The 11647-nt window shown below is 42.8% G+C and overlaps 1 protein-coding gene across 1 annotated transcript; it reads left to right on the top strand.

Moving 5' to 3' along the window:
• Window positions 1-345: 345 nt before the first annotated feature.
• Window positions 346-11603, top strand: sgsm1b (small G protein signaling modulator 1b). The gene is made up of 25 exons (XM_058056236.1): window positions 346-502; window positions 607-650; window positions 2591-2666; window positions 3168-3330; window positions 3528-3680; window positions 3766-3833; window positions 3936-4078; window positions 4947-5078; window positions 5166-5290; window positions 5365-5432; window positions 5594-5757; window positions 5834-5963; window positions 6038-6164; window positions 6232-6296; window positions 6380-6525; window positions 6612-6740; window positions 7745-7918; window positions 8037-8105; window positions 8192-9292; window positions 9366-9490; window positions 9556-9638; window positions 9790-9899; window positions 9968-10064; window positions 10135-10302; window positions 10425-11603. Exons 1-25 carry the CDS (start codon window positions 496-498, stop codon window positions 10511-10513), a joined length of 3756 nt encoding a protein of 1251 aa, XP_057912219.1. The 5' UTR covers window positions 346-495; the 3' UTR covers window positions 10514-11603.
• The last annotated feature ends 44 nt before the right edge of the window (window positions 11604-11647 follow it).

The raw sequence follows: 11647 nt of genomic DNA, 5'->3' as shown, positions 1-11647 counted from the left end.
TATACTATATCATATTGTTATATACAACATACAGAGTTGCTATTCCACTATTTCATACTGTGATGGAGCATCCTCCTCTCTTGCATTTCCTCGCCTAATTATGATAATTGCAGCAACTCCATTTAATGAGACAGCGACCCTGAGACCTCATTAACAGTATTGCAGCGTTCCTGTGGTAGAAATCCTGCAGGCTCTAACTGTGTTTATAGCGTGCAAGGGACTCCAAAGTCTTTATTGTCACTTTAAATAAACAAGTCCACTGTGAGTCATGATGCTTCGTGCAAGGAGGGGCGAGGGAATAGAAGTGGCTACTGTGGCTTTAAAGGGGTGTTGGTTCTTGGAGAGGTAGCAGATAGGTTTAATTTAGTCGCAAAAGAACACAGCGTACGGTCTGTCTGCCTGCTTTTTACTGCACGTCTCGTTGTTGTTGTTGGAGTTAAGACAAGAAGAAGAAACAAAGCGAGTGTGTCAGCATCCTGCATCCCGCCTGCAGCGATGGGAGGTAGTAGGCTTTTATTTTTTTACTCCATCTTTAATATTACCGTGCATGGATCTTATCATTACGGATACTCACACGTATTGACTGTGTTTTTTGTGCGGTGACAGAAGCTGAGACGCGGCAGAAATTGCTGCGCAATGTGAAGAAAGAGGTTCGTTCATGCTTTTGGTTTTTCCCCTCCATTTTTTATATCACGACAGACACGCGTTTTATGACTGCATAATTAATAGATATGTTTCCCATCATTGAAAATGGCACACTAGCATCCATGGATGGTGATGGTGATGATGCCAGTGATGACGATGATGGTGCTGATGATAGTGATGATGATGTTTACTAATTGTCTCGCTTAAAGCATCATCCTAAAACCTAAAACGTGCGACCTTGTGTCTTACATTATTTGATCATTTTATATAAATCGAATAGCACAGAGCCATGTACGCTCTATGCAAGGTCTTGTTGATTTGATCCATAATATGAGACGGAGAAGGGGGGGTGCGGGGGGGGGGCAGGATGATTTATTCATGACAGAGAAAGCCGGGTACTTCCAAGCGTATCGCGTCCGTGCTCCCCCTCACCTGTGACTCATTGCCTCTCAAACATATACATGACTCCTCCCTGCAAGCTCCTGCAGCAAGGAAGGGCTTCTGTTTGAAATGGAATTGTGTAGGATTTGTATATAGCAGGTATAACAATGCATGTATACATGGGCTATTAACTGAAATAAGAATGTTTAGTTTTTATGGTAATGGTTGTGTAAGCCAAAAATGATGGAAATCCAAGCTAAAGTTTGAGTTTAGGTTCGGAAGCTGGGCTCGATTCGTTCATTTTGTACTGCTTATCATGTTCAAAAAACACAATTATTGAATTTTGAAAAGTGTTCCAATATATGTAGAAACAACACATACAAAATATTTCTCCAATACATGATTATTTAGGGGTGCCACCATACATCTGTTTTTGTGGAATAAAGTGGTGAACAGTTCAATGGTCGCCATGGAGATCTGAGGTGATCTTTATGTTTTTGTTGGTATTTATACTCCTATTACATATTACTAGCAAATTTGCGGTTTTGTCTTTGTAATTTGAATGATTTGTAGTCATATTTATAGATATTTAGTGCTCATTGCTTCTACTGTAGCTAATATTAGCTAGCTACAGTTTGCTAATGACAGTTAGCTAATAGCTGAGCAAGCATAACATCAAAAACAGTAACATAGAGTAGACAGTATTGCTGACGCCTCATATTTATTGAGAGTGGTACTGTAGTCCTACATAATCTGATATACACTTGTCCATTTATTATTTTAGTCATTGTTTAGTGGTCATGGCCTCTACTGTAGCTAACATTAGCTAGCTACAGTTTGCTAATGACAGTTAGCTAATAGCTGAGCAAGCATAACATCAACAACAGTAATATAGTATTGCTATAGTATTGCTGATGCCTCATATTTATTGAGAGTGGTACTGTAGTCCTACATAATCTGATATACACTTGTCCATGTATTATTTTAGATGCTGCCCTCAACAACTAGTTCCTTTCAGACCAGCAGTCACAGCTTGGTCTTTGGTTTGGGCCCCCTTTGATAACCCTATAGAAAATGATGCTGTATACAAGTTCATTGTACTCAACATTTCCAGGTCAACTTTTTGGCAATTAGACTAGAAATTGCACATTCCGAAATTTTACAAAAGTTTATGTGTGAGGTGGCACCTCTAAATCTTAAGGGATTTCCTCAAAACTTTTCAAAAGACATTTTTATTATGTTCATTAGAAAAAAATGGAATGGCAGCCAAATTGATATTATGAATAAAAAATTTCCCATTCAAATTTGATGCACCCTATAATGTTCAGGGTCATGTTAATATATATCATCATAAAATAAAACATCTGAAATATGTTTAGATTGGTGAAAGATCCCCGAAATGACATGGGGTGTTCTGCCGTTTTTGAAGATCCAGTTTAAAAAAAAAAAAAGCACTAGTCAAAGATTCTCTATGTGACCGGAGCGTTTAGCTGTTTTTAATGGCACATTTCTGTGTCTAAGTCAATGGCCGTGACCATATGCATGCATGTCATCTCTCCCTCAGGTCAAACAGATCATGGAGGAGGCCGTGACGAGGAAATTTGTGCACGCAGACAGCAGCCACATCATTTCCTTTTGTGGTAATAACGTTTGTACTATTAGAGTATGATGGAGAAAAGCGCAAGCACAGCATCCCCCAACAACTCTCCCTAGGCCTTTTCTATTATAAGCTGAATGTGTAACTATCATTTGTGCAAATTGAAACGTCTCTCTAATTAAAAGAGTACAGCCATAAAGGAGATACTGTAGTGCGCACTTCAGACAATATTTGCAAATATTCTGCTTTAAGTTTTGCACTTGTTTCGGGAAAAAGGTGGCCGGATGAATTTGTATTATAAGTCGGATAACACCTCTAGGAGGTGTTGATCCTAACCAGGAGTGATATGTGTGTGTGTGTGAGATTCACTTCCCTCATATCCTAGCAACAGTGTTTTTGTCTATTTGTACCACCTGTGCCTTCCTTTCACCTGATTTTCCTTTCCCTGTTTTTAATTGGCAGCCATTCTGCCCGGCATGAGATAAAAACACGGAAGCACGGAAAGCTCATTGTGGCTAACGAGTGTGTGTTTAAATGTGTGTAGCTGTGGTGGAGGCTTGCGTGCTGCATGGACTGAAGCGGCGTATAGCGGGGCTGCTGTGCAGTAACAAGGTTGCGGCGCTCTTCATGAAGGTGGCAAAAAGCTTTTCGCCTGCTGAGCAACTTTGTCACAAGGTCCGAGAGCTGGAGCATCTCATAGAAAACAGGTGAAAATACAATTAAAATCATGATTTTTTCCTCCATTTGCTGCGCTAAACAGTGGATCGCAAGCCACTGCGGGGGTCTACTCACGTTATATTGCGGTGTGGCAATTGTTGTTAAAATCAGATGAGAAGGATTGGACTTTGGAGGCACCGCTATAACGCATCCTGACACACCCTGTCCTGTGGATGTGGTTTTCCAGCAAACAAAACAACTCTTCACAGAGCAACGAGCGCAGTCAGCAGTACAAATTGAACAACCTCCCCCCTCAGGCTCTCAAACACTTATGGATACGAACCGCTCTATTGGAGAAGCTGCTGGACAAGATTGTCTTGTATTTAGTGGAGAACTGCAGGTATCATCAATATAAATAGATACTGCATGTGTTAGTCATTGGCTACAGATCTCTAAGGCATGTTTCTTCAATGCGTTTCCTGCAGTACATTTTATGAGAAAGAAGCCATGCTGATGGATCCCGTGGATGGGCCCATTCTTGCATCTCTATTGGGTAATGGCACGCCTTTGTCAACATGATTCTCAGTAACTGTACTGGTATTTCTATTTTTTGTGTGGTTTTTGACTGTTTATATTCTATGACCCTGCTGTACAGTTGGTCCTTGTGCTTTGGAGTACACCAAAGTCAAGACCGCAGACCATTTCTGGACGGACCCATCTGCTGACGAGCTAGTACAGAGGCACCGCATCCACAGCGGGCACTGTAGGCAAGACTCTCCCTCAAGAAGACCGGCTCTGGTTAGTGAGGCACTTCCATTGAAGGTGCTGTCTGCCTTGGTTTGGTACTGCATGGGGGCGCTAACTTTCAGGCATTCATTCATTTTCTACTGCTTATCCTCACAAGGGGGGGGGGGGGGGGGGGGTGCTGGAGCCTATCCCAGCTGTCTTTGGGCGAGAGGCGGGGTACACCCTGGAGACTGGTCGCCAGCCAATCACAGCGCATATACAGACAAACAACCATTCACACTCACATTCATACCTATGGACAATTTGGAGTCGCCAATTAACCTAGCATGTTTTTTGGAGGAAACTGGAGTACCTGGAGAAAACCCACGCATGCACAGGGAGAACATGCAAACTCCACACAGAGATGGCCGAGGGTGGAATTGAACTCGGGTCTCCTACCTGCGAGGCATGCACGCAAACCACTTGACAACCGTGCAGCCCACGCTAACTTTCATGAAATAAAAAAATATATTAAATAATAACTATTAAATAATATTAAAAATATTCACATTTGAAATGTGAATATTTGAATTTATTCAAATACACATACACATTTGAATTTATCAAACGCATGATCGATGACCAAAATAGTTGTCGATTAATCGATTAACCATTGTTTAATCGATTGTTGCAGCTATAATAATGACAACGGGAGTAAAGCTGTTCAGTTGTTTAAAGTTAACACTAACAATACTAGTTATTGTTGTCAGCTAATGTTAGAAACTTTAGCCAAGTTGTGCTACTAACATTAGCTATCATTTAATGGATAGCCTATCACAACATACAGCATACGCTCAAGGCCTGTACATTCGTCCAGCAGAGAAGGCTTTGCTGGCCCTGACTGATTAAGCACTAATCCTTATGGCGTCCCCCTCGACAGATCCAAAAGAGACAGTCCAGTGGCAGCATGGACGACCGCCCTCTGGTGTGGGCAAGGGAATATGTGGAATCACTCCACCAAAACTCGAGAGCCACTTTGTTGTTCGGCAAGAACAACGTTCTGGTGCAGCCGGTATGTATGAAGACGCCTTTTGTTCTAAGATAATGTTGAATATATGTCAACATTGATTTGCGAGTTGCGTTTCGTGTCTCCATGCAGAGAGATGACATGGAGGCAATCCCAGGCTATCTGTCTCTGCATCAAACTGCGGATCTGATGACACTCAAATGGACACCCAATCAGCTGATGAATGGCAATGTCGGGGAGTTAGATTCTGAGAGGAGGTCGGCTCAACACAAGCTAGTCCGCTCAGGCCGGAAAACCTTTTTTTTTACATCCGTATTGGTATTTCTTGCAGTGTCTACTGGGACTATGCCATGACAATTCGCTTGGAGGATATTGTGTATCTCCACTGTCATCAGCAAGGTAATCTACTTGTCAGCCCCCGAGCTCAGTAGTTATGTAAACATACTGACCTTTAGAGATATAAATGAAAAAAAAATAGTTTTTGATATGATTATTGACATTATAAGACCTCTTCTAAGGTTCATTTATAAACCGTGAAACCATTTATTCTACTTAATCAGTGAACAGTGGCGGAACTGTGGTTTTGGTGAGCCAGGATGGAATCCAGAGACCACCATTACATTTCCCAAAGGGGGGCCACTTGCTCCAGTTTCTCACCTGTCTGGAGACGGGCCTGCTACCTCACGGTCAATTGGACCCGCCGCTCTGGAATCAGAGAGGAAAGGTCAGCATGATCAAGGATGCTTCCTCTTTAACTTTATTACCTCGTGTTCTGGAGTGTTTTCCGTTCTAACTTCCAGGGAAAGGTCTTCCCCAAATTGCGTAGGCGGAGCCCGCATGGTTCATGTGACTCTGTGTCCGATAAAGAGGATGATGAAGCAACCGATTACGTGTTTCGGATCCTATTTCCTGGCAATCAAATGGAGTTAAGTAGGTCATCAGGGGTTATTAGCAGATACACCTTTATGCTTGATTTTTTTAAGCGAGTATGTCATTGTGTGCAGTGGCTTTAGAGCTGATGGACCAGGGTATGACCATGTGGCAACCATCCCCCAGGAAGTCATCCTGCTCCTCTTGCTCACAGAACGGATCATCTGACGGCTCTCTGCCTAATGGCTGCAATCAGGAAAGGTATTGCAGTGTTCTATCTTCTATTTATTCGGCATAGAGCTAACAAAACCAAATCCCCCCCGACCAGGGCTCCTCTAAAACTCCTTTGTGACACCATGAAGTACCAGATCATCTCTCGGGCTTTCTACGGATGTGAGTGTAAATTCAGGTTCACAGTTCACTTGAATGAATAAAATACAGTACCTCTTTTTCACAGTCTTATCTTTCCAATCCAGGGCTGGCTTACTGCCGTCATCTGTCCACAGTTCGCACCCACCTCTCCGCTCTGGTCAACACCACTATCGTTGTCCCCGATGTGCCCTCAGATGCACAAGGAGGCCTCTCTGCGGACGTCTGGGCCCAGTACCTCCAGGACAGCTCTGTAAAGTTCACACAATACTTAAGTGATTGGCATGACTACCTGTATTAAACTCAAACTGTATTAAACAGTAAGAATATCCTGTTCAGGCCTATGAGGAGCATGAGATACACAGGCTTGTGTATTTTGGTGGCGTGGCACCTTCGCTACGCAAGGAGGTCTGGCCCTTCCTGTTGGGACACTACCGGTTTACAATGAGTGAGAAGGGCAGGATGGAGGTATTTGTACTGCACTGTTCATGGACATTAAGCCCGCAATATGTTTATTATTGTGGTTGTAGTTGTATATTTTGTATTAGCTGATATTTTTAATATATATATAATATACATATATAATCTCTATATTGTATACGATGATATGCTATTTTTTTCTATATTTTATTAATTGGATTTAAGTTTTCACCAGGGCGACACGGTGGACGAGTGGTTAGCGCAGCTAGGAGACCAGGGTTCAATTCCACCCTCGGCCATCTCTGTGTGGAGTTTGCATGTTCGCACCATGCGGGTTTTCTCCGGGTACTCCGGTTTTCCTCCCACATTCCAAAAACATGCTAGGTTAATTGGCGACTCCAAATTGTCCATAGGTATGAATGTGAGTGTGAATGGTTGTTTGTCTATATGTGTCCTGTGATTGGCTGGCCACCAGTCCGGGGTGTACCCCGCCTCTCGCCCCGAAGACAGCTGGGATAGGCTCCAGCACCCCCATGACCCTCGTGAGGATAAGTGGTAGAAAATGAATGAATGAATTCTCCTCCTATTTTGTGTGGAAGTGGTAACGATTTGGGTTCTTATTTTGTCTTTCCCCACCCTTGGCCATCTCTGTGTGGAGTTTGCATGTTCGCCCCATGCATGCGTGGGTTTTCGCCGGGTACGCCGGTTTCCTCCCACATTCCAAAAACATGCTAGGTTAATTAACGACTCCAAATTGTCCATAGGTATGAATGTGAGTGTGAATGGTTGTTTGTCTATATGTGCCCTGTGATTGGCTGGCCACCAGTCCAGGGTGTACCCTGCCTCTCGCCCGAAGACAGCTGGGATAGGCTCCAGCACCCCCTGCGACCCTCGTGTTGAAATGAAAGTTTTAACCTGCTGTTTTTGCATAGAACATTTTAATAAACAGCCAAAATCCTATTAGATTGCGCAGGCGTACGTTTTGACTCCTGTTAGCATATTTCATCTATGTGACACCCACGCTTGGTGTCTTATCGTTTTTATTGCTTCAGATTGATGAGCGGATGGGCACCATGTATGAGCAGAACATGAAAGAGTGGCAAGGTTGCGAGGCCATCGTGCGCCAAAGGGAGCGTGAGAAACACGCCGAGGCCCTCGCTAGGTGTTCGTCGGGCGCCAGCGTTGAAAGGGGGCCCATCGTGCGGGACTCCACCATCAGCACAGATGCAAGTCAACATTTTAATATATTATGTAACGCAAGAGTAAAAAAGTGAAGTATTTATAGTATTCCAGGCAAACTAAACTCATAGTTCTGCTTTTTCTTTTGTATTCTTTCCGCTTCAGTCATCACTAAGCAGCAACTCAGATCAGCAGAATGTTCGGTCACAGAGTGACTCCAGCAATAGCGCACAAGTAAGAACAATTCCCATCTTTGGTTAGCTTGCATCATTGATTGCACCATCAACTGTGTTGGTTACTCTATTTTGTTGCTTCTTTAGGTATTTGTCTTGGTCGATGCTGGGGATCCGATGGAGACGAGACCCGAAGAAGTCCAAAAGCAGCACATCAGTCCAATAAAGGACATTCCGGTTGGTCCTGTTGCCTGCAGGAACCCATCCCCCCCTCCAGGTTCAACCAAGCTAGCTACTAGATCTACAACCTCTCAGCAGTCAGTGCACACATCGGATGTCTTAAACATGGAGTCTGAAAATGAATCACTGCCAGATAGGGAAACGATAGCAGACTTGACCACCAAGGATAGTCTCTTAGGGAATGAGAGAATGGAGACAGAAAGTGATGTGGGCGAGTCTGGAATCACGATGAAGCCAGACAGCTCTGAAGCTGAGAAGTCTGAAAATGCTAATGAGAACTCCGGTGTTACAAAAAGTATAAACGCAAAGGATGGGAGCTCTCTCCAAGGGAACACCGATGTTATTAAGCTGGAAACTGAGATTCAGAACAAATATTTCCAAGCACCTCCACTTGGGCAGGCTTTGACTCAAGCACAAAATACAAAAGACCAGGAGAGTGAGTGTGTTGATATGCTAACACCAGATGAAATTCCACAAATTGGGACTGATCCAGAGTGCTCGGAAAAAGAACAAACAAAAGAAGTGTCAATAGAGTCAATAGATTGTGGGTGCGAAGCCAAAAAAGTGGCAGATATCCCATTTGAGAAACCTGGCTCAAACTCACCCGTCAGGCAAGTACTCAACGCTCTCCAGTCAGCATCCCGCGGGAGCCTTTGCCTGTCCTCCCACACCCGGCAGTCCCCGGACTCCGACGACTCTCCTTCTGCCTTGGAGATGGAGGACATCCCTGCCGGGGTCACCTGTTTGAACCTGGAGGAAATAAACATTAGGCCACTGACTGCCCTTGCCCCACCTCCGGTCTCACTGGCTCGGAGAGGGAAGACGGCATCCGAAGACCTTGTCATGGATCACCATCTGGACACTGCTTGTAACACCAGTCCTGAGGGCACCGACATGGGACTGTCTGAAGATGAGCCTGACACAGAAAGCGTGTTCACGGCACCAGAAACTGCAGAGACTGGAGGAGAGTCCAAATGTGAAGAATCCTTGACACACCAAGGCTACTCAGTAAGGATGATAAGAGGTTCTACTGTACTTAAGCTTTAACCTAAACCTGCTGACTTCTCCGTCTCTTCGGCAGCAAGAAACACTGGACATGTACCTAATCAACTTGCATCGCATTGACAAAGATGTTCGACGCTGCGACAGAACATACTGGTATTTCACTCCTGAGAACCTGGAGAAGCTGAGGAACATCATGTGCAGGTAATATCATTGGAATCACAGAGGATCCTTTGCAACGGTTTTAATCCATTGATGTATCTTCACAGCTACGTGTGGCAACATCTGGACACAGGTTACGTCCAGGGAATGTGCGATATACTGGCTCCCCTACTGGTTATTCTGGATGATGGTCAGTTCCGTTCTTGTTTTCCTGAGGAATTTGCACAAAATTATACAATATTACTAACCATGAAAACATGTTTCCCGACAATTATAGTGCATTTTTTGGGAGAAAATTCTTACTCGTAGTCGATTTCCTTACTTATGTCTTGGCTTCACAGAGGTGATGGCATTCAGTTGCTTCACTGAACTGATGAAAAGGATGAACCAGAATTTTCCTCACGGGGGCGCCATGGACTCACACTTTGCCAACATGCGTTCTCTTATTCAGGTAGCACTCATGCACATACGGTACTTCCAAGCACTATGTTAGTAATCATATGCATTCAAATAAACTAGATCCTGGACTCGGAACTGTTTGAACTGATGCAGCAGAATGGTGACTACACCCACTTCTACTTCTGCTACCGCTGGTTCCTGCTGGACTTTAAAAGAGGTGATGAAATATATTTGCATTTAACATTGTTCCAGATGTAAAGTGATGCATCTTTTTTTTTTTTTTTTAGAAATGGTCTATGATGATGTTTTCTCCGTTTGGGAAACCATCTGGGCGGCGGCATACACAACCTCTGAGCATTTTGTGCTCTTCATTGCATTGGCACTGGTGGAGATGTACAGAGATATCATCCTGGAAAACAACATGGACTTCACGGACATCATCAAGTTCTTTAATGGTAATGTTATTTTTATTATTGAAAGGTGTTCACTTTTGTTTTGGCTCTCATTTTTCATGTGCTGAACTTAAAGCTAACACCTCAGGTGTGGCTTTTTAATTTTTTTTTGTATGCCTTTACAGAAATGGCAGAACGTCACGACGTCCCCCAGGTCCTGATGATGGCCCGAGACTTAGTCCACAAAGTGCAGACACTTATTGAAAACAAGTAATCGGCAAACTGTTTTAGAAGATGATACCACACAAAAACACTAAATTGATGAAAATGCAGTAAGCTTTGAAGTGGTTGCTCAGTTCTATGTCAGTGAGACAGAATTAAGGCCAGTAAATTTATTTTCCAAGTGTAATTGTTCACCTCGTGAATGTACCCTCATTGATACTGCTTCAGGATGTTATTTTGCCTTAAATGTTGCTATTTTTTCAGGGATACGATTCAAGTCTTAACATACCCCCTCGATTATTGGGTGTCGGATAGCGTACCACTGAAAAGTGAGAGGATTGATTAGTGTTGGAGAGTGTCCAAGTAGCTTGTGTAGCTCCTGATGCATCCGTCAATAACCATTAAGGCTTCATGTCTATTGAAGGCTGTTTGGCACCTACGATAGAGAATATGCTAAATTATCTAATTTCTTTTAAAAAGGACTTTCACATCTCATGAAATCCTAATGTTTCACATTTTGTTCAAATTTTTTGCATACTTACATTTTGGTGCTCACACGTTTGTGTACTCAGATTAATTGGATTACCAGATTGTTTGAACGATAGGATCATTGTCGTTAAGTCTTTTGCATTTTAGAAGGTCAGTTCAGTGGTGGTGTTCTCATTTGGGTTTTGTAAAGATTTTCTCATGGCAGGCTTTTAACCAAATAAATGTGTACTATAAAAAAAAGCGAGGGGGATTCAGCCATTGGGTTCAAGTGCCAAACAAATAGCCAAAATTCTATCAATGGGTAACAAGAAAACATTTAATGGATGCCAATCAGTTAAACCATCAGTGTTTCATTATCACTGCTTTAAGTGGTCCCGTACTTTCCTCTGAAACAGGCCAGTGTTGTTTGTGGATTGCCGTGCTCCATGTCAGAAGATTAACTGTATACAATGTGAGACCACTGTACAAACAAAGCTAGCACATATTTATTAAATGCAATACAATGTCTTTATTGGGCTTTATCTGAATATCATGGAGATTATCATGGAGACAAAAAAATATATTCTATTGGAGACATTTATTTTTTTCCTGTCTTCTCAAAAATGTGAGCTGTTAGAATTAATTTATTGTGAATTAAAATATTCTATTTTGCATTCCATGTGTTTTGTGTGTAATTGAGTATTAAGAAAGTGCAAAA

This window comes from Doryrhamphus excisus, chromosome 2 (genome assembly GCF_030265055.1).
Source record: "Doryrhamphus excisus isolate RoL2022-K1 chromosome 2, RoL_Dexc_1.0, whole genome shotgun sequence".
Classification (NCBI taxonomy): Eukaryota; Metazoa; Chordata; class Actinopteri; order Syngnathiformes; family Syngnathidae; genus Doryrhamphus; species Doryrhamphus excisus.
This window is presented reverse-complemented; position numbering and strand designations above follow the sequence as displayed.

Bases quoted from the DNA above. Each gene is read 5' to 3' on its own strand.
- sgsm1b (XM_058056236.1), top strand. The intron at 3,681-3,765 runs GTATCATCAATA...CGTTTCCTGCAG, and splicing joins TATTTAGTGGAGAACTGCAG to TACATTTTATGAGAAAGAAG. The intron at 6,297-6,379 runs GTGAGTGTAAAT...TTTCCAATCCAG, and splicing joins CTCTCGGGCTTTCTACGGAT to GGCTGGCTTACTGCCGTCAT.